Raw genomic sequence first — 22744 nt, forward strand, 5'->3', positions numbered from 1 at the left:
AAACTGAACATTGTCTCAAATCTGAATGCTACCATTTGCTGTAATTTTTTTTTTTGATTTCAAAAAAAAAAAAAAGAACGATTAAAAAAAAAAAAAAAAAAAAAAAAGAGTGCTTGCATCTGAAGCATGAAAACCTGTGTTCAAATGGCCAGCACCCACATAAAAAGCCAGCCATGGCCACACATGCTCCGGGGACTCTCATGTGGTGAGGTTAGAGACAGGAGTATCATTTGTACTTGCTCAAGGCCACCAGGCTCCATCCAGGGTTAGTGAAGAAATAAGGTGAAGGGTGACAGGATAGCTGACATCATCCGGGAGCTTCTGCATACGTGTGCACATATACTGCATTCATACAAACATACTCACATACGTATACATATATGCACATGCACATCCATGCATACATACATACATATAAAATAAAATAGTAAAATGGTCCTATATATTAAGACCATATTTAAAAGAAATTATCCATGCTATAAACACAAACATTATCATAGAATTTTTGGTTTTAAAGCCACAACAGTACCAGGCATAGTGATCCACACCTTTAATAGAGGTGATCTGCTCCCAGGAGGCAAAGGCAAGTGGATCTTTGAGTTCAAAGACCAGCCTGGTCTACATAATGAGTTGTACATCATACAAGGCTCTATAATGAGAACCTGAACCAAAAAAATATATTTTTTTATTTTTATTTTTAAAATAAAAAAAAAAAAAAAATAGCAGTGCCAAGGAAATAGCTCGGTGGCTCAGGGTGCTTGCTCTCAAGCATGAGGACCTGGTTTAAGTCTCCAACATCCATGTAAGAAACCCAGCACAGCTGCATATGCCTGAGACTCCACCACTAAAGGGTAGGAAGAGGTGGACCGCAAGAGCTTGATGGCCAGACAGCCTAGCCAAAACAGCAAGCTTCAGGTTCAGTGAAGGACCCTAGCTCACCCCAAACCCTGCTCTGGCCTCCTCACTCACACATCTGGGAATTCACACCTGCATTTGCACACACACAATACATGCAAAGTAAGAAACAAAAATGTTAGGCCTGGTTAGTTGGCTCAGCATACATACTACTCATACATACATACATTCATACATACATACATACATACATACATACTGTTCATGAAGATCTAAGTTCATTTCCCAACACCAGCAACTCTCAACTGCCTCTAATTCCAGATAAACTATTTTGTATAATACCCAAAAAAGCAGTGCTACTCCAACAGACTTTACAGATCTTAATACCAAGAATCCCTATAACTGGAGACAATAAAGAGACAGAACTATAGGGTAAATTCTTTTCCAAACAAATTTAATTTTGTCCTAGCCCTAAGGATGAGAAAGAACAATTTTTTTTTTAAGACAATCGGAACTTAAGCATAAAAATTAAAAAAAAAAAAAAAACACTGCTCAAAAATGAAGCCATTAGAAAGTTGAGCTCCCTCAACAATAAATAGTAAACTGATATGTACATACATACTGGACTCAGGAAGGAGGCAAGAACAGGGGTCATGTGGACTGTCAAAACCTCTCAGGACTTTAGGCCCTGACTCTCTCATGACATGGTCCCAACAGCTCTATGAGTTCTTTGCTCTTTCTTTGAAGAGGCAGGAAGAATAAACGAGGGTCCCAATGGCTCTGAAGAGGGCTGGAATACAGCAGGGGAAAGGAAAGAGACTCAACTATGTTCCAGGGCAGGGGAAGAGAAATCCCCATTTCCAACACGCAGGGTGAGCTTAGCTATGAGACTTCATTGCCTCTACAAGGTCATTCACACTGTGGCCTTGAAGCTACTGTGGCAGAGGCTTGGCTGCTGGAGTTCTGTGGCTTTCCATTCACCACCAGCAGAAGAGGCGTTTCCACGCGCACGCTGGAGAAGGAATAGTCCTAGAAAAGAAGACAGGGAGATCAATTCATTCCAGATCTAGGTCAGACAAAAACTCCGGCAAATGAACCTATTCTGCCTACCCTCCCTGAACAAAGGAGAGTTTCTGAGACAGATAGGGCACCACCAATGCAATTACAAGAGTAAGACTGCTCCCTCATTCAAGAAGGCAAATTCTTTGTGCTTTCTGAGAAAAGGGTGCCACCGGCTCTCAGAGAATCTGCCCTCCTCCAGGGGTTTTAGAAACAGCAGCCAGCCAGATCCACAGGAATTTGTTAGTCTGGTTGTAAAGCCTGAAATTAACCTACCAAATAAAAATAAATTTTCACACACACTCAACTCACACACTCACTCACACATACACATACACACACATACACACAGGTAAATTTTTTTAAATTTAAGATATACTAATCCTTAGCAAATCAACAGAGAATTAACTGGACCTGTTCAGTGCAGAACAGGTTGCTGTCCCAACCTAAATGGTAAGAATATAGCTAAGAACCTCCTCTCATAATGTTTTGATTTTATAGATTTACTTATTTTATTCTTATGTATATAAGTGTCTTGTTTACATGTATTATGCACATATGTGTGCCAGTGCCCACAGAGGTCAGATCCCCTGGAAGTGGAGTTACGGATGGTGGTAAGGTACCACATGGGTGCGGGGAATCAAACCTGAGTCCTCTACAAGAGCAGCCAGTGCTCTTAACTGCTAAGCAGTGCCAAGGATAGCTCGGTGGCTCAGGATGCTTGCTCTCAAGCATGAGCACCTGGTTTAAGTCTCCAGCATCCATGTAAGGAACCCAGCACGGCTGCATATGCCTGCAACTCCAGTTCTAACTCCATTCCTGCCCTGAGTGGCTTTGCTGAAGGAATGTGATGCAGAAGTGTAAGATGAAATAAGCCTTCTCCTCCTCAAGTTGCTTGTGGTCATGGTATTTTAGTAGAGCAGTATTTCCACTGTCCCTGAAACAAGTACATACACACGAAAGCACACACACAACCCTTACTTTTATGTCTGCGTTGAGAGAGCTGTGGTGCCGCCCTCAGAGACTGAGTTACAGAGACTCCTCGTTATTACTCACCTTTCCCTTGTGCCGGATTTGATGATGCCGAAGGTTGGGCTCAGGAATAGCTACAGAGTCCCCAATGAGCACTCCCCAGCTCTGCACCACATTATACACCATCACTGCATAGCAGGGACCATCCGAATCTACCAAGCCAAACGTGCTTCCAGGTTAAAGTCGGTTAAAGAGGGAGAGGAAAAAGTAAAGGTTTGTGAGCAGAGAAAAATTAGAAACAGTGGTTTTAAAATATACAAAACAACAAATGCATTCTTGGTCACTTACTTAGCAACATACAAGTACCATTATCTACTATATATACAATATATATATTGTATATATGCAATATATACAATATATACAAAACATTGCAGCTGGACCATTAATCCCTGGCCTATCAGAGCTGGACCATTATTCGTGGCCTATCAATTTAACTACCACACCATTAACCAAACCCTCTGCAATCACTATCGATTTAGGTTGACTCCACAAACTCTGACTAACTACTCCATATCAAGCATTGTTAGCAGGAAGATACTAATCCAGCTCTCAGTGGCCCATAACCTAACCGGAGTCAGACAGCCACGACTACTTGGGTGAGGGAAGTAGCTCCACAAGAGAATGTTTGACCACTGAGATAGACCTACAATTCCAGACCACAGAAAGCTGAAGTAAGAGGATCACAAGTTCAAGGCCAGCTTCAAAATGCATAGAGTTTACTATCAACCTTGACTGTGCAGCAAAACCCCATTCTAAAAATCAAAAGGGAAAATTAGGAAAAATGGGGAGAAAAATACAGGGAAAACTAGCTAGCTAAAACAGGACCGCTAAACCTGGTGTGACAGCACATCCCAGTGTTTGTGAGTGACAGGCAGGAGGGTCCTGCATGAAGACCAGCTAGACTCTCTCTAAAACCAGAGGGTGGGGCCTAAGGGATGGTTCAGTAGGCCAAGCACTTGCTCTACCAATATGAGAACTAGAATTCAGAGCCTCAGAATCCATTCAAACGTGAGGTCTACACTGCCCACCTGTAATTCCAGGCGAGGAAGCAAGGGATCCCGGAACAAGCCAACTGGCCAGATTAGCTACAACAGCCAGATCAGTATTCAACTAAGAAAGCCTGTCTCAGTGAGTAAGGTGGAGGGCAACTGAGGAAGGCTTTTGACATCAACCTCTGTGTATACACACACAAAGAAACACACACCGAAAGACATGCAAAACAGGGTGGGGAGACAGGGTGGGGAGACAGAGAAGATACTTCAGTTGATAGAGAGCTTGCCATGCAAGCAGGAGGACCTGTGTTCAGAGGCTCACCATTCATGTAAAAGGCTGTGATCCTAGAGCACTGGGCACTGGAGAAAGGATCAAAGGGCCTCGCTGGCCTGCTAGTCTCGCTCTGCCTTTGAGCTCCAGAAAGAGAGCCTGTCTCGAGAAGGCCAGAGATGGGGGTTAGAGAGACCGCTCAGTGGTTAAGAGCACTCTCTGCTCTTCCAGAGGTCCTGAGTTCAACTGAACTCACATGGTGGCTCACAGTCATCAGGAACTCTAGCTCCTCATCAGATGTCCTCTTCTGACTTCTGAGAGCACCCAGCACACACACAGTACACACACACACACGCAGGCAAAATACTCCTAGACACTAAATCAGTTTTTTAAAGTGTTAGTAATAAATAAATAAGGTAGAAAGCTGGCAAGATGGCTCTACAGGTCAAGGTGCTTGCTGTCTGGGATCAGACTCAGAACACATGCAGTACAGAGAACTGCTGTACAGCATGTACCTTCCAACTGCAACGTTCCCTCTTAACCGAAACGTGTACTCCAGAAGGGGAGGGGAGGCTCACCAGCCTCGAAGTGACACGTGTGCAGGAGAACAAAACAACTGGTAGATTCCTGAAGGCCATTGCCAACAGTGTAAAAGGAAATAAAAGTTGCTGGGGGGTGGACCAACCAAACGTCAGAAAGAAAAGACATTCTGAATTCATACAGCTTCACAGAGTGCCAGGGTTGCATTTCCAGGAGTCACCACCCATGTTGGAGTGGGCTTTCTGGTGATGCAGCTGCTTTTGGGTCATCCCTGTATCTTGTAAGTAACCCCTGACCCATATTCATGTTTGTAACTGCAATTTAAAAAAAAGTCGCTTTCGGCTGCCACAGCCATCTTCCAGTAACTCGCCAAAATGATGAACACAAAGGGAAAGAGGAAAGGCACCCGGTATATGTTCTCTAGGCCTTTTAAGAAACATGGTGTTGTTCCTTTGGCCACATACATGCGAATCTACAAGAAGGGTGATATTGTAGACACCAAGGGAATGGGCACTGTTGAAAAAGGAATGGCCCATACATAAGTGCTACCACAGCAAAACCGGAAGAGTCTACAATGTCACCCAGCATGCCGTGGGCATCACTGTAAACAAGCAAGTTAAGGGCAAAATTCTGGCCAAGAGGATCAATGTGTGGATTGAGTGCATCAAGCACTCAAAGAGCAGAGACAGCTTCCTGAAGCGGGTGAAGGAGAGAGACAAGAAGAAAAAGGAAGCCAAAGAGAAGGGCACCTGGGCTCAGCTGAAGCGCCAGCCTGTGCCACCCAGAGAAGCACACTTTGTGAGGACTAACGGAAAAGAGCCTGAGCAGTTGGAGCCCATTCCATACGAATTCATGGCCTAATGTACACAAAGAAATAAAGTACCAGGACTGCAAAAAAAAAAAAAAAAAAAAAAATCGCCAGGCGTGGCAGCGCACGCCTTTAATCCCAGCACTCAGGAGGCAGAGGCAGGTGGATTTCTGAGTTCAAGGCCAGCCTGGTCTACAGAGTGAGTTCCAGGACAGCCAGGGCTATACAGAGAAACCCTGTCTCGGAAAAAAAAAAAAAAATTCACTGGTTCGATAAATTGGACATTGGTTATTTCAGTCTGTCCTGGGTTCCCTATCTAGTATAAATAGACATGTATGTTGTATCTTATAAGGGAAAATCTGTTACACAAATACCAAGTGCAAAAAGTTGTCCTCTGACCTCCACAAGCATGCCATGGCATATGTATACATGTACATGTATGATCACAGATACACACATAATAATGGGTGAAAAAATATTATTAAAAAAAAAAAAAAGAGGCCCAGCAAGGTACCACATAGTTCCAGGCCAGCCAGGGCTATAAAGTGAGACCCTGTCTCCAAATGGAAGAAGAAAGGTAAGTAAGGATGCTATGGAGCTATGTGGCCAGAGTGTGGAGACGTGGTGGTCCACTTCACACAGACTTCAAGCCTATGGCCCAGAACCTAGAAAGCTAAGGCAGCAGGGGTCACAGCAGGGAGCAGGCTAGCTCAAAGAACAAACCACTGTAGTCAAAAAGAAGGAACGCAACCAGGACCAACTGGTGAGTGAAGGACCAAGCAGGTATAGTACTCACTAAAGCCTGAGTTTTCAAGATTTAAACATGTTCTGGCTAGGGAGATGGTTAGGGAGTACAGCACCCGTCACTAAGGCTGACAACATGAGTTCAAGCCCAGGACTCACATTGTGGAACTGAAAACCAACTCCCTGATTTTGTCTGGGAGTTGCACATATGCACCATGGTTTGTGTATACCCACACTTGCACATAAAATGAGTTATAAATGTCTTTACACTATTTCTAGATGAACAGAGTAACTCCGTCCTTGGCTGGTCTGCAAGCTTGCTTTACGTGCGTCCTTTACATCTTTTTCCTCACTCTAACACATATGCCAGAACCTGAATAAAGAAATGGCAAAATACAATCCCTCTGCTCAAAAAATTCCCTGTCCGAAAAGACAGGTATGAGAATACAGAGCTGGTTTGATTCTGCCACACAGACCAAACTAAGAAATAAGTCAAAAAGGAAGTTGTCTGTATATAAGGAGGGAGGGAGGGAGGGAGGGAGGGAGGGAAGGAGGGAGGCAGCCAGCCAGGCAGGCAGAAAACAAAAGCAAGACACCCACCCAGATAAGATCCCAACCAAGCCTCTATTCTAACCCAAAGCTCACCTCCCAGAACTATCTAGAAACAGAATCTAAATTTGTCTTCAACTCTGTGAGCCTGAACACTCAAAGATAAAGAATTTTAAAGTTTCTCTGCCTTACTTAAAAATGGCCTGTCAAACTGAAGAAGAACGAAGACCAAAGTGTGGACACTTTGCCCCTTCTTAGAATTGGAAACAATCACCAATGGAAGGAGTTACAGAGACAAAGTTTGGAGCTGAGACAAAAGGATGGACCATCTAGAGACTGCCATATCCAGGGATCCATCCCATAATTAGCCTCCAAACGATGACACCATTGCANACACTAGCAAGCGTTTGCTGAAAGGACCCTGATATAGCTGTCTCTTGTGAGACTAGGCCGGGGCCTAGCAAACACAGAAGTGGATGCTCACAGTCAGCTATTGGATGGATCACAGGGCCCCCAATGGAGGAGCTAGAGAAAGTATCCAAGGAGCTAAAGAGATCTGCAACCCTGTAGGTGCAACAACATTATGAACTAACCAGTACCCCGGAGCTCTTGACTCTAGCTGCATATGTATCAAAAGATGGCCTAGTCGGCCATCACTNGAAAGAGAGGCCCATTGGACATGCAAACTTTATATGCCCCAGTACAGGGGAACGCCAGGGCCAAAAAATGGGAATGGGTGGGTAGGGAAGTGGGGGGGAGGGTATGGGAGACTTTTGGGATAGCATTGGAAATGTAATTGAGGAAAATACGTAATAAAAAAATATAAAAAAAAATTTTTAAAAATGAAATATTTGAAAAAAAAATGGCCTGTCAAGGGAGCTGGAGAGATGGCGCATGGACTAAGAGCACTTGTTGATCTTGTAGAGGACCCAGGGTCAGTTCCCAGCATCCACATGGTGGCTCATAAACAACTGTAACTCCAGTTCTAAACTTCACACACAGCACACATACAGCCATACAGACAAACACTCATACACTTTTTTTAACTGTACTGTCAATGTCAGATACGAATTTAAGGGTTCACAAAATGGGGCTGGAGAGATGGCTTGGCAGTTAAGAGCACTGACTGCTCCTCTACAGATCCTGAGTTCAATTTCCAGGAACCACATGGTGGCTCACAACCATCTGTAGTGGGATCTGCTGCCCTCTTCTGGTGGGTCTAAAGACAGCAACATTGTTCATATATATATAAAATAAATAAATGAATCTAAAAAAAAAAAGAAAAAAGAATTCACAAAGCACTAAATTCGGGAAAACAATAGACAATGACAGAACCTTCAAATGACTCTATCAGAAGAGTGTTAGAGGCCAGCGAGATGGCTCACGGGGTCCAGCACTTGGTGTCAAGCCCAGAAACCTAAGTTTGATCCTGGGCCACACATGCTAGGAGAGGCAAACTCCCACGAGTTATTTGTGGACCTGCAGATGAAGACATGTGTGGCTCATGTGCACTGTCACACACATATATAAAATAAATAAGTAGAACAAAACTGCAATATTATAGAAAATAGTAATAATTAATGAAAGGGATGCTAGGTAGCTCCTAGACAAGGCTTGCGCATGGAGTGGAGCCCACAAAGTAGTAAAAAGTTAGTAACTTGCAAGACATCCAGGAAAAGGACAGGGGGTGAGAGCGGTGGTTAGAGCGGTTCCTTCAGCCGGAAGGGAAAGTGAGACTTACAAGGGGACTTTCTCCTCTGTGGTCAGGCTGAACACCACCTTTCCCAGGACCACGGTGCCACTGTTCACACCAGGCTGCAGCGTGCTCAGTGGCTTAAGCTCCAGGGTCACCTTCTGCCCAGAGGCTGATTGATAGCGCCCATCACCACAAGGGCCCAGATGAGCTGGACGCAAGCTTCCCAGCATGCTCTGCAGCTTCTTGGGCTTCGTCTTCCCCTGCAAAGGACGGAGAAACAGATCAGCCGCAGACCGGGACACTGGCTGAGGTGAGTCTCTCTCTCAGTCCGCCCCACTGCCCAGTCCCACCTAAATCTGTTATTTCTGTATCTGACTGACAGCTTCAGCCCTTACTCGTCTTTACCTTGCTCTCCAGGAGGCTGGTTAGCTTACTGAGGAATTCCAGTAGTTGCTGTTCTCGTTGCTGGGGCTCTGGCCATGCAGGGTCCAGCACTGCAGCCTGAGAGAAACCCTCAAGGGCCTCCCCATAACTCTCCTCATATTTATGTAACTGTAGAAAAGAAACCCAAATTATCAGTATAGACAGACTACACAGAGGAAATGCTACAGTGGACTACAAATCTAAAGGAAACTGTTACTCCCCCCAGTCATGTTCCTGTCCTGGGCCAAGGTGAAGACAATGCGCAGCACAGAGACGAACTCACTTCTGAGAAGCTACCTCACAAAGTCTGAAGCAGTTAAGCTGCACATGTTATTTATACTTAAAACTTGCTAAGTTGTCTAAGCCATGTCCCCACTCTCTATGGGGACTCCCTCACGTGACTCCTCTAGCCTGGGGTCAAACTGAACTCGCTCTTCTTAAGAACATTCAGGCTTTCCTTCCATGGTCTGTATCCAGCTCTGTCCCTATACAACTCAGTTACCCTCAGAAGCTAAGACTTAGGTGTCATTTTTTCTTTAAAAGATATTTTTGTCTTGTAAGTATTTTGCCTGTGTGTATGTATGCACACCATGTGTGTATTCGGTGCACTCAGAAGGCAGAAGAGGGCACCAGGTCCCCTAGGACTGCAGTTACAGCCACATAGGTACTAGAAACCAAACCCGGGTCCTCTGCCAGAGCAGCAAGTGCTTCCAGCCCCTAAGCCATCTCTCCAGCCCGTCTATGTCTTTGTTATTTTACCATCAGATAACCACCACCTATGGGTCTTACCGTCGCCCTGTTGAGATGAAGGTCAGGGTTGCTAGTCGCTTTCCTGTCCACCTTCTCCTGTAACGGGGTAAAAGGATCACCAATAGATCCTAACTCGACTTTAAGGATGCCCAAGCTCAACGTGCCCCCGATTTCATCTCCCTAGGAAAACTTTAGGTGCTTCCTTGTCAAAATGTTATTTATCTACGCCCAAGCTGCTGTTCAGTTACTAAGTGTACACGTCTCTGAAGCCTGGAAGGCATAAAGCTGATACAGGTGCTGAACTGCAAATAGTGTTGTTAACTAACCCACACGGTATTACAAAAACCAGATGAAAGCATTCTGAGGGTTTCCTTTTCATTAAGTCGTGAAAGGTACAGACTGGAAAGCCTAAGGCAGGAAGAATGACTAGCACTGCTCCTCCGCCATAAGCACAGCTCTGGATGTAGGCAAAGTCATGGTTCCATCTCAAGTCACATTCGGACTCAAAAACCAGACGGACAGAAGCTAGAGGACACCGCAGAGAAATGTGTAGGTAGAAACTACAGGGGAATTCCAGGGCCAAGAAGTGGGAGTGGATAGGTAAGGAAGCAAGGAGGGGGGAGGGTATAGGGAACTTTCAGGATAGCATTTGCAATGTATATAAAGAAACTATCTAATAAAAAAGAAAAAGAAAAAGAAACTACAGTGCTGCTGTTTTTTAACTATGTTCATTGCTTGGACACTGCAGAGGCAGAAGCAACAGTTTAACCAGCTGGTTCAAAAACAATTTTTTTTCTACATGCAGAAGAGGAAACTAAGAGTTAACAACTGGGCTGGAGAGATGGCTCAGTGGTTAAGAGAACCAACTGCTCTTCCAAAGGTCCTGAGTTCAAATCCCAGCTGTAAAGCGATCTGATTGCCCTCTTCTAGTGCATCTGAAGTCAGCTACAATGTACTTAGATATAATAATAAATAAATCTATTTAAAAAAAAAACAGGCTTGGCTGCCAGTTGATAGGTGTCCTAGTTTGAAAAAAAAAAAAAAAAAGAGTTAACAGCTATATGGCAGAAGACGAGTACAGGATTTTGAAGACATTCTTTAAAATGGGAACATTCACAAAGTGTAAAAGCCAGAGTAAAAATCAGGCATGCCTACAATACCAATTCTCAGAAGGCACAGATGGGAGACCTCAAGTCCAAGGCCAGTCTGTGCCTTATAAACAGTGAGACCCTGTTTATAAAATAAATACATACATAATTGGGAAAAATTCCTCTGCCCTCTGGGCAGGCTCTGAACCTCAAGAATGAGGTTCCTTGCTCTGCCAGGAGGCACAGTGAGCAACAGTAAGTATAAAAGCAGGCTACTGTGTCAAAGAAGCCTGAAAGCAAAGAATAGAGATGAAAATGAAGGCTACATAAAGCTACTCAGAGCTCTCTAACAACAGGCAGGCACTCGGAGCCTCAGGAAGCCAAGCCCCAAGCAAGTGTCATCTTTAGAAACATGGCTTAGAACATGCGAGTTCCTGGAAGAAACTGTGCATTGATGCCCAACGTGGGAGAGCCAGGGCCGTGTCCTATGATTTACCTTGCTTATGAAATAAATACATACATAATTTGCTGTAACTACTTAATCTAGCACTATTTAATTTCCAGAGCTTTCATTTGTCAAAGCTATACAAGTATTATTTTACTGGGTTTTTTTGTTTGTTTGTTTTTTGGGTTTTTTTTTTTTTTTTTTGATTTGTTTTGTTTTGCCCTACTAAAAAATGACGAGCAAGACTGGCTCCACAATCTCATTATACACGGCTGTAAGAAACTGAGACACTCAAGGAGTTATCTGTCACCAAGGCACCGTCCCTAATATCTTCTAAGTCAGCTCTGCAGACATACGAGGTGACAGAAACGTCTGCCAGCACTGCTCTCTAAAGGAACGCAGGAAGGACAAAGGCTCCTGATTCCGTTGCTGCCTCTACTTCCACCCTGGGTGATTGCAAGTACTTACTGCTTGAGCATAGGCACTGAGGGCTTGCTGGGAGATCTTAGGGTTCTGGCCAGTATTGAAATAAAGAGAAAGATATGCATTCCCCAGGATATCTGCAAGAGCAACAGCAGTGGGCCATCTCAGAGCCCAGTCCAAGATACGACCAGCAGCTCTCGGAAGTCTGTATGTTTAAAGTTTTTATTAACATAGATTACTGTATATAATCATGAGTTTCACTATGACATTTCCATACACGCACAAACTGTAGATTATATTTATATCCTCCATCATCCCTTTCCTGTCCCCCTTCCCTGTCTGATCCCCCTTCCCATCTGTCTCTTCTACTTTCCCATCTGCCTCTTCTACTTTCGCATCTATGTTCATTTTAATGCTTAGAAGGGCATGGGTATGGTTCTGTACCTGACACCGTACCAGTGGTCACAACACCGGACAAAATGACTCTCCCACCCCCAACCACCATTAACCGCCTACATACCCTCAGGAGAGGTGGGGATCTTATAAGCCCTACTACTGGAAAAACAAAAAACAAAACCAAATGGGCCCAGTAGTATGCAGGTCTTGTGCTTCCAGAAGTTTCTTTATATATTAAAAAGAAAAGGATTTATTTTTATTTTATGTGTATGAGTATTTGGCCTGCATGTATGCCAATGCACTACATCATGCAGTATCTGTAAAGGTCAGAAGCAGGCATCAGATCCTTATAACTGGAGTTACAGATAGCTGTGAGCTGCCATGTGAGTGCTGGGAATTGAACCTGGATCCTTTGGAAGAGCAGCTAGTGCTCTTAACCACTAAGCCATCTCTCCAGCCTTTTTTCTTTTTCCTGTGTCAGGGTCTCACCAATGTAGCCCTGGTTGGCCTCAAACTAACAAAGGTCCACCTGCTTCTACCTCCTGGGTTTCAGAAGTCTATTTCAGAAAGACCCTACTTCTCATTTAAACCAGGTATTGATCAGTTAAAATTCTACTGAGATAAAGAGATAAACATGGTCACCCAAAAACAAAGATGAATAGATTTGACAAAAACCCTGTCAGATTTAGTTTGGGGTTCAGGGTGTCTTTATGCTGATTTTGTTTTGTTTTGAGGGGAGGTCTCAATGCAAGCTAGAGTTGTCTGAGAATAGGGACAATTCAATTGATAAGATGCCTCCACCAAATTGGACTACAGGTGTATCTGTGGGGCATTTTCTTGATTAATGACTGATATGAGAGGATTCAACCTCCTGTGGACAATGCCACACCTGGACAGGTGGTTCTGAGTTTTATAAGAAACCAGGTAAACCATGAGCCTGGAAAGCAAACTTGTAAGCAATATTTCCCCATAACCTCTGCTTCAATTCCTGTCTCCAGGTTCCTGCCTTGAGTTCCTGCCCCAGCTTCCCTTCATAGTGGATGATAAGCTATAGGCTGAAATAAATGCTTTCCTCCCAGCGCTTCTGGTCATGATGTTCATCACAGCAGCAGAAGGCAAAAGAGGACTTCTGCACTGCTTATGGGGGAAACAGACGTTTCCTCTCTTAAATCAAGAGATCTAAGAATTCAAAAAACAGGCCGGGCAGTGGTGGTGCATGCCTTTAATCCCAGCTCTTGGGAGGCAGAGGCAGGCAGATTTCTGAGTTCGAGGCCAGCCTGGTCTACAGAGTGACTTCCAGGACAGCCAGGGCTACACAGAGAAACCCCGTCTCGAAAAAAGAAAAAAAAAAAAAAAGAATTCCAAAAACAGCAGTTCATCAAAGTAAGTTTAGAGGTGCTGAAGAGACACCTCTGTGGTTAAGAGTACCTAGGGATGTTGTTAATGTCTTCTGGCATCCACATGTGCATAGGCAATCACAAATGCATACACCATACACAATTATTTTTTTAAAAAGTTTAGGGCTTGTTTTAAACAAAGATGGTCTCAGAGTCAGACAACACAACTGGACTCCAGGTGACTCTAGTACGTAGTCATGGCTGAGAGCCACTAGCGTACAAACCCGGAGATGTTCTCCTAACACTCACACCAGGAGCGGCCATCAAGGACATCCATCTGCACAGCCAACTTAGCCTGCCGGACGCTGTCCATGACGTGGCGAGAATGTTCATCTCCAGAGTCTGTCTGCAACTGGCGGAGCACCATGGACAAGTTCTGCAGAGAGACTTTGTTCTTGCACTGCCAATGGAAAGGATACACACTCAACCTTCGTGATTCTGCCTGCCGCTCGCAGATCTACACTGACTTCAGAGTTCTGATGCTTGCACCAGCTGCATCTTCAAAGCCGTGATAACCCTGAATGCTATTTTCTTCTCGCCTAGGTCAAACCTGATGTCATCCTTTTTCCTTTCTCAGTCCTCTGTTCCTTATCCAGCCCTCATCCAGGCCTGCTCCCCACCCTTCCTCCCTTCTGACTCTATTCTCCTCATTCAGACTCAATTCCGATCTGGTATTCTTGTCCTAGGGAAATTCAAAGAACCAAAGGAATCCATTACTTCCCAACTACATGGGGGAATGGGCAGCTCACGTGGGTGAGGGCTCCTGAGAAGCAGGTGTGGGCAGACGCGACATCTCCTTTCTTCCAGTACACCTCACCCAGCTGGTTCCAGGCTTCCACCAGCTCAGGCTCCAGCTTCACGGCCTTTGAGAGAAGCACCTCGGCCTCAGGGCTATAATCAGGAGTCACATTCAGTGCCTTCCCCTTCAGCATCAGAGCCTGTGCCTCAACCTGGACAGAACCTAGGGAAAAGGGGCGAAGTCAGGCAGTGGAAGACCAGGGGATTTTTTTCCCTCAATCAAAGAGTAGCTGGAAACACCATTTAACCTTAGTGCAGACTCAGCTTTGCTCCTTCCTGAGCATCTTCTTGGCCTTCCCTTCCAGCTCATCCCCATTCCTTTGTGTCAGCCACCACTACCTAGAGACACTTTTTATACCTGGGACCCCCGGGGCCACACCTGGCTGGGACGCAGGTAGGGGATTTTCACTCTCTTCCTTTATTATCTCTCCAGTCTCAGACTCAGCCCTGTAGCAATCTGCTTGCTGGTGCTCTTCCTCAGCTCTGACTCCTTTCATTGGATAATCCACCTCTCTGCACAGACCCAGGGTTCACCATTTCATTCCTGTTTCTGCAGTGATATTCTATGTCTTACTATTACTGCCACCCACTTACAGGAGCTCCCTCTCCTAACGTACTTCCATCTCCCTGGGGACCCGACTCTCCGGGTGGGCCCATCCTCCCAGCTCTCTCCCTCAGATTTTACAGACTCTTCTCCCAGCCCACCTTTATTATCTTCTGGCACCCACTGACCTGGAGAAGCACTTTCTACCAAACATACTTTCCTAAGATCCAGAGAGAACAACAAAAACCAAGAATGGAACACCAACCCAACAGAGACAAGACCCAGAAACACCTCGATCATCCTTACCCCAAACACCTAGATACTAGATTAAAAACACAAACATTAACAGCCGAGACACTATGTCTTCAGCAAAACCCAGTAACACTGCAACAGTATCCTCAGAGAAACAGCTGAAACACAAGATAAGGACTTCAAAACAGCAGTTATGAATATGAATATGTTCAAGGACCTCAGAGAGGAGATGATGAATAAACCTCTTAATGGAGTCTGTCAAACACAGTGGAATTCAATAACAACAATAATCAAACAAGAAAAAACTCTCCCACTAAAATAAAACTAGAAATAAAAAATTTAGGAAGTCAAAAAAAATCTCAGAGATTAAGTCTCATCAACAGAATACAAGACGTAGAATCTCCAGCATTAAAGCCAAGGTAGAAGAAATGGGTACTTCAGTAAAAATATATATATATATATACATATATTAAATATAAAAATACCCAAAGCATTCAGGGACACTATGAAAAGAACAAATCTATAAATAATAGGAACAGAGGAAGAAGAAACCCGCATCAAAGGCACAAAAAATATTTTCAGCAAAATCATACAAGAAAATTTCCCCAACCTAAAGAAACTTATCAAGATACAAGAAACATACAGAACACCGAATAAACTAGACCAGAGATGAAATTCCCCACATCACATAATAATCAAAACACTAAATGTACAGAATAAAAGAAAGAATAGCAAAAGCCACAAGGAGAAAAGACCAAGTAATACCCAAAGGCAGGCCCAGTAGATAGAAACTGACTTCTCAGTCGAGTTTCTAAAAGCCTGAAGGCCCTATGAGGATGTTCTATAAACTCTAAAAGACCAGAGATGCTAGTCTAGGAAAACTATCAATTACAATAGATAGAAAGAAAGATATTCCACAATAAAACCAATAAGAAGTATCTAGCTACCAATCCAGTTCCAGAAGGAACTAGAAGAAAAACTTCAGTCTGCAGAGGATTATAGCAATACCCAAGAACACACAAGGAATAAATAATCCCAGAACAGCAAATCAAAAGAGGGGGGAAACCCACATCATAACAACAAAATCACAGAAATCAAGAACACTGCTAACTGATGATTCTTAGTAGCAATGGCCTCAATTCCCTATTAAAAAAGACAAAACTAACAGATTAGATCAGAAAACAGGATCCATCTTTCTCTTGTATCCCAGAAACAAACCTTACCATCAAGGATAGACATCACCTCAGGATAAAAGGATAGAAAATATATTCCAAGCAAATGGATTCCAAAAGCAAGCAGGCAGAATCACTTTAACACAAGACAAAAAAATAGACTTCAAATCAAACTAGTCAGAAGAGATAGAAGATACTACACACTCATTAAAGGAAAACTCCACCAAGAGGATATTACACTCCTAAACACGTGTGCATCACACATGAGGGTACCCGAGTTTATAAAAGAATCCACACACAGAGATAGTGGGTATCAGACAGGCCATCCAGACAAAAACTATCAACAGGGAAAGAGTAGAGTTAAATAATGTCACAAATCAAATGGACCTAGAAGATAATGACAGAACATTTCACCCAAACACAAAAGAATGAATATACCTTCTTCTCAGCCCCTCACAGAACTCTCTCCAAAACACAAAGCACGTCTCATAAACATAAGAAAACTGAAAAAAAAATAAATAAATAAATAAAAGAAAATGGAAAGGAAACTTGACAGCACACTTGAACGCTCTAGAACAGAAAGAAGAAATAACACCCCAAAAAGTGAAAGCCAGAAATAAACTCAAACTCCTAGCTGATATAAACAAAGAAAAAAAAAAAACTACAGAGAATCAATGAAACAAAGAGTTAGGTATTGGGGGGAGGGGGGATCAGTAAGACTGATAAACCAGTAGCCAAATTAACTAAAAGACAGGAAGAGAAGATGCATTAATAAAATTACAGATAAAAAGAGGGACATCACAACAGACACCAAGGAAATCCAGAGAATAAGGACATACTTTAAAAAAGAGCCTACTTTAAAAATACTTTACACTCATGTGCTGGGCAGTGGTGGCGCACGCCTTTAATCCCAGCACTTGGGAGGCAGAGGCAGGCGGATTTCTGAGTTTGAGGCCAGCCTGGTCTACAAAGTGAGTTCCAGAAAAGCCAGGGTGATACAGAGAAACCCTGTCTCTGAAAAAAACAAAAGAAAGAAAAGAAAAGAAAAAATTTACACTCATGATGTACCAAAGTTAGAAGATCAGATACGCAATTTAAACTGAGGTAGAAAATTTCCTAGAGAAACAGAAGCAGTAATTCAATGTCCTCAGCAAACAAGACTTAGAGCAAAGCTTAGGAAAGAGCTAGGGGGTACTGTACATCAGGTCAAAGGACTAGACTTCAAACACCTCGTTACTAGAATGTTCAAGGACACCTGACCATGCAGGTGTGGCAGAGCAACCCTGTAACCCTAACACTGGGAACCGAACCAGAGGCACTACATTCCAAGATGATTTCAAGGGCAGCCTGGTCTACATTCACTTCATGGCCAGCTTGATCTACATTCAAATTCTAGAACAGCCAGGGCAATATAGTTAGACCCTGTCACAAAAAAAAAAAAAAAGGAGGCGGAGGAAGAGGAAGAAGAGGGGAAGGAGAAAGTATGTTCTTTTCTACCATTTGCTATAATCAAACCTCTGGAGTCAGTGTTGTTATCCACCCTGGGGCATAACAATACTCTGTGCTAACCTACAGCAGCCACACACAGGATACCACACAGTCCACAGACAAAGAGTACAGCACTACCACACTTCAGTGAAGGGCAGAAGGGTGAACACTCCTCGGTGCTCATACCAAGTACTTCCTCCATCTGCTGCAGGGTCTTCTCCATCTCTTCCTGCACATCCTGCTGCTTCCGTCCTGCATCTTCGACACTATGCGTCTCAAAGTAACTGTCTCGAAAACAGTAGAGCCGATCCACCAGTCCCTAGCAAACAAGACAAGAACAGTATCATCCAATGGAGAGAGCACCTGACAAGGAGGTTTCACATTAGCTGGTAAGCCCTGGCCTAGCAACACTGGTTCTCCTATGTCGTGTGTGGCACAGAGCAACGTGAGGGTCCCCAGTCCTACCAAGTGCTACACATCAGGAGGAAGAGCCAGGATCACAGGATCTCATGGTCCCAGGCTGTCGCACAAAGGTCCCTCAGCACTACACGTGAACAGACCTCTCCAGGTCAGGCAGGGCTCCCATATGACCAAGCACTGCTCACACCACAGATGGGAGAGAGACACCTTGAGACTTGAAATAAGCCAAAGTCAATAAGACTCTTTTATCTTATCCTGGCCCCCAAAAGAATTAAACTTTGCAGTTTGGCCTTAAAGCTGGACTTCTGGGTAGGAGAGATGGCCCCTATGAGTAGAGGTGCCTGTCTACTGCCAAGACTGATGTCTTGGGCTCCAGAACCCACACAGGGAAGGGAGACTCCTGCTAGCTGTCCTCTGACCTCTACACATGTGCCCTGTCATATACCCAATACACACATATACAAACACATACACACACACACATACACACACACACACACACACACAGAGCAGTCATAGTGATGCACTCCTTTCCAGCCAGGGCTACATGGAGAGACCTGTCTCAAAACAACAACAAAGGGGGTGTGGTTTAAATAAAGATGACCCCCACAGGCTCAGAGATTTGAATACTTGGTTACCAGGGAGTGGCACTACTTGAAAGTATTAGGAGGTGTGGCCTGGTTGGAGAAAGTGCATCACTGGGAGTGGGCTTTAAGGTTTCAAAAGCCCATGTCTCTCTCTTCCTGCCGCCTGCAGATCTGGATGTAGAACTCTCAAATACTTCTCCAGCACCATGTCTGCCTGTGGGCCACCATGCTCCCCACCATGATAATGGACTATGAAACCGTAAGCCAGCCCAATTAAATGCTCTTTTTAAGAGTTACTGTGGTCACGGTGTCTTTTCACAGCATAGAACAGTAACTAAGATGGGGGTGGGAGGTGAGCTCTGTTATCTCATAGATATAGCATGCATAAGGCACTCTGACTCTCAGTACTCCCAGTACCAGCAAAAACCAAAAAAGCAAACAAAGAGAAACCAGCAAAAACCACTACACCCAAAATAAAACAGCACTCCTTGGTTTTCTTTTTTTTAAAAAAAAGTATCCATTATTTTTTCACATGCTGATAAATGAAAAATACATGGCCTTTCCAACTATGACAAACCTGTAAGGAAGGCCTTGTTTTCCACAACAAAGCAATCAACTTGAACTTGGTGACCTTGGTATTTTGGGGGAACTTTGAGAGGTTTTTTTTGTTTACTTGGAGCATCTTCTGATTCTCTTGCATTTTTTCTCAAGCAAATGTTAAATGCTTCTAAGCACTCATGATCAACTCCATAGAAGCAGAGATGTCAACTTCTCAGAAAGGCTTGCCCTATTATCCTACTTCACTTTCACTTCCATGATAAAAGAAGAAAACAAAAAACAAAAGACAAACACCTTGGGGAGGAAAGGAAAGCCTCGACTTGTCAGCCTTCAGGGGACCCTGGAGGCAGGAAATGAAGCAGGTCCAGGAGGACTGATGCTCACTGATCTGCTTTCCAGGCTGGTCAGCCCCGATGTTTTTCCTGCATGTACGTCTGTGTAAGGGTATTGGATCCCCTGGAGCCATGTGGGTGCTGGGAATTGAACCTGGATCCTCTAGAAGAGCAGCCAGTGCTTCTCAACCATTTAGCCATCTCTCCAGCCCCCATCAGCCTGCTTTCTTAAACAGTCCAGGACCATTTGCCCAAAGATGGTACTGCCCACAGTGGTCTAAACACTCACACATCATCAATCATTAATTATAATAATTTAAAAAAAAATGCCCACAGACCAAATGAGGCATTTTCTCAATTGAGGTTCAGTCTTCTCAGATGATCCGATTTGTGTCAAGTTGAAAAAAAAACAAAAACAAAAACAAAAAAACTAATCAGCACACTTCCTAGAGCAGCCGTTCTCCGCCCTGGGGGTGGAGACCTCTTGGAGATTGACCCCTCTCACAGGGCTCACATATCAGAGATTCTGCACATCAGATATTTATATTACTATTCAGAACAGTAGCAAAACTACAGTCATGAAGTACCAACAAAAATAATGTTATAGTCGGGATCACCACAACATGAGGAACTATATTAAGGGGTCACAGCATTAGGAAGGTTGAGGACCGCTGACCTAAACCTAATTAGCGCCTTCCTCCCCTCCTCTCTAGTTAAGCACTCTTTTTTTTTTTTCCAAGATGCCTATCATTTTAAATGATATGGCCTATTCATTCATTACTTTCTGGAATCACCGATGTAAGTTCCATAATGGAAAGAATTTCTTGTTGATTAGGGCTATACTTAATCACTAGAACAAGGGCTGGGTCATGATAGACTCACATTAAATAAAGTGGTTAAATTAACTAATGTAGTGCCTATGTTATTAACAAATTCGTATGCATAAGTAAAGTCCTACCTTGATAAAAAAACAATAAGCTGACACCTTCTTTATAAATATTTCTTAACTTTATGAATATTATTCCCAAGAAAAACAGGTCCTGCAGAGACTGATTTGAGCACATATATAAAGTCAGCATGTTCTACTCTGTTCTATAATAATAATAAAAAAATGGTCAACATGATCTGTGGAACACAATTTGTGGAATTTTTAAGAGAGTTCTAAGCAAAAGTCACAGCCAGTTTCTTTTTGTCACGAAATGAGCATGGCTGCAAAGTTAAAGGAAAGTGTTATTGTTGTGTTTTAGTCGTTTTGATTTTGCTGAACAAATTTCTGTGGTGGCGACAGCAACACAAATGAGTTGTTAATGAATAGGAAAGTGTGAAAACAGGAAGTGATTCATGGCCACTCCAAATAGCCTCAAGGACAACACCATTCTGCATAACGTTTTGTATTTCTCTCCTATACATACAAATGTACAAAGTGCATCCAAAGTCTCGCTGCCGATAGGATTAAAAATCTTACTTCTGGGGCTGGTGAGATGGTTCAGTGGGTAAGAGCACCAACTGCTCTTCCAAAGGTACTGGGTTCAAATCCCAGCAACCACATGGTGGCTCACAACCACCCATAATAAGATCTGATACCCTCTTCTGGTGCGTTTGAAGACAGCTACAGTGAACTTATACTAATAAATAAATCTTTAAAAAAAAAATCTTACTTCTGCCAATCCCACTAAGGAATAAAGTTAACCAAAGTCCATGTTCTGAGTGTTCTTTTAACTCCCACAAGAAACAAAGAAACCTAATCAATGCTTTAAATTTTGCTAGATTTGGTGGCTCAGGCCTTTCATCTCGCCACCTGCGAGGCAGAGACAAGTGGATCTTTAGGAGTTCGAGGCCAGCGTGGCCTGTAAAGCCAATTCCAGGAGACCCTGTCTCAAAACAACAAACAAAATTGCTAGAAGTGTATCTAGTCTAAATGCAAGGATGTCTTCGAGCACAAACTAAGTTTCTGAGGCTTAAAGAATATCTTAACTATTAAAAACAAAAATAAAAACGCATACTTGTAGGAACCTCCTCTTTGCCTTTCCACAGTAGTCACCTGGGGAGTGGGTGGGGTTAAGAGATTAATTCGACAAATCCGAAAACCAACAGCCAGGGCATCTGTTCTGCAGTCTATTTCTGAGTGTGGCCAAGTTCAAAGCAGAAAGATGCTAAAGAAATGGCTGCTGCTGTGGAGCGCAAACAACTCGGTTAACAGTCGGCAGCCACCTGCCACTCCGCGTACAAAGCTACTTGTTACCGCGGAAACCCGGTGGGCAGACGCCCTCCGGGCGCCCACCGAGCAGCCCCTCAGCACCGGCTGAACCGCCGCCCTCCGCCTCCCGGGCCCTGACCACTGCACTTCCTCCTTTCAGAGCAAGGAGCCAAAAGAATTTAACTCACTGCCTCACCTGCAATTTCTGCAAGACGTGCTTCGCTTCTTCCTCTTCATCAGCCATCATCCCAGCCGCTCTCAGCGTCTCCTCCCCCAACTTTTCAACCACAGAGACTCAGCCATCCCTACGCTGAAACCACAGCGACCCCTGGGGCTCCGGAGGCCCATCTGCGCCTCAGAGACACAGCTACAAACCAACTTAATCCAAAACTTGGTGTCTCAAAGATGCCCTAGAACTGCTTTGGGGTTTTGTTTTGCTTCTTTTTATTGCGACAGAATCTCACCCACCACGTAGACCAGATAGATTGGCCTCAACGTGGCTATGTAGTCCAGGCTGGACTTTTGCCACAGACCCTCAAACTGGGATAACAAACACCTGCTGAGTTTGTGGTCACTTTCGGTTTCATAAATAATTTTCCTAGTTTTATAATTCCCTTCCCAAATTCTGGAATAAAAATGTTCTTAAATTAGTTCCATTCATTTTTTTGTTTTGTTTTGTTTTGTTTTGTATATTCTTGTCCTTTTTTACATCACTCTTAGAAAGCAAGGCCGGCTATGAAAGTATGCGTGTCAGGTGGTATTTGGAAGAGAACTCACTGCAAGGGAACTTGTCTGAATATATACCAACTGAAGGTATCTGCACGTGTAATTTTTAGCTTTTTAATGCATGATCCTATTAAGTCTACTATGTTTGAGGCTGTCATGCCACCATATAGTACATTAATAATGTTCTCATGTTTATTAT

The 22744-nt window shown here is 43.6% G+C and overlaps 1 protein-coding gene across 2 annotated transcripts; it reads right to left on the bottom strand.

Annotated features, from left to right (window-relative positions):
* Nucleotides 1–1292: 1292 nt before the first annotated feature.
* On the bottom strand, nt 1293–22095 carry Ttc5 (tetratricopeptide repeat domain 5). 2 transcript variants are annotated; one of them, XM_021181842.2, is made up of 10 exons: nt 22016–22095; nt 17912–18044; nt 14221–14432; nt 13721–13871; nt 11724–11815; nt 9762–9818; nt 8955–9101; nt 8595–8809; nt 2971–3115; nt 1293–1884 (listed from the first exon to the last, which is right to left on the bottom strand). In XM_021181842.2, exons 1-10 carry the CDS (start codon nt 22064–22066, stop codon nt 1765–1767), a joined length of 1323 nt encoding a protein of 440 aa, XP_021037501.1. In that variant the 5' UTR covers nt 22067–22095; the 3' UTR covers nt 1293–1764. The 2 variants fall into 2 exon arrangements, with proteins under 2 accessions (XP_021037501.1, XP_029325173.1); XM_029469313.1 differs by lacking the exons at nt 11724–11815; nt 17912–18044; nt 22016–22095 and having other exon boundaries at nt 1348–1884; nt 14221–14264.
* Nucleotides 22096–22744: the final 649 nt, after the last annotated feature.

This window comes from Mus caroli, chromosome 14 (assembly GCF_900094665.2).
Source record: "Mus caroli chromosome 14, CAROLI_EIJ_v1.1, whole genome shotgun sequence".
NCBI classification, from domain to species: domain Eukaryota; kingdom Metazoa; phylum Chordata; class Mammalia; order Rodentia; family Muridae; genus Mus; species Mus caroli.

Bases quoted from the DNA above. Each gene is read 5' to 3' on its own strand.
- Ttc5 (XM_021181842.2), bottom strand. From the start codon at position 22,066: ATGATGGCTGATGAAGAGGAAGAAGCGAAGCACGTCTTGCAGAAATTG. The intron at 9,819-11,723 runs GTAAGTACTTGC...ACCCCGTTACAG, and splicing joins TCAGTGCCTATGCTCAAGCA to GAGAAGGTGGACAGGAAAGC. The intron at 3,116-8,594 runs GTAAGTCTCACT...TTAACCTGGAAG, and splicing joins ACAGAGGAGAAAGTCCCCTT to CACGTTTGGCTTGGTAGATT.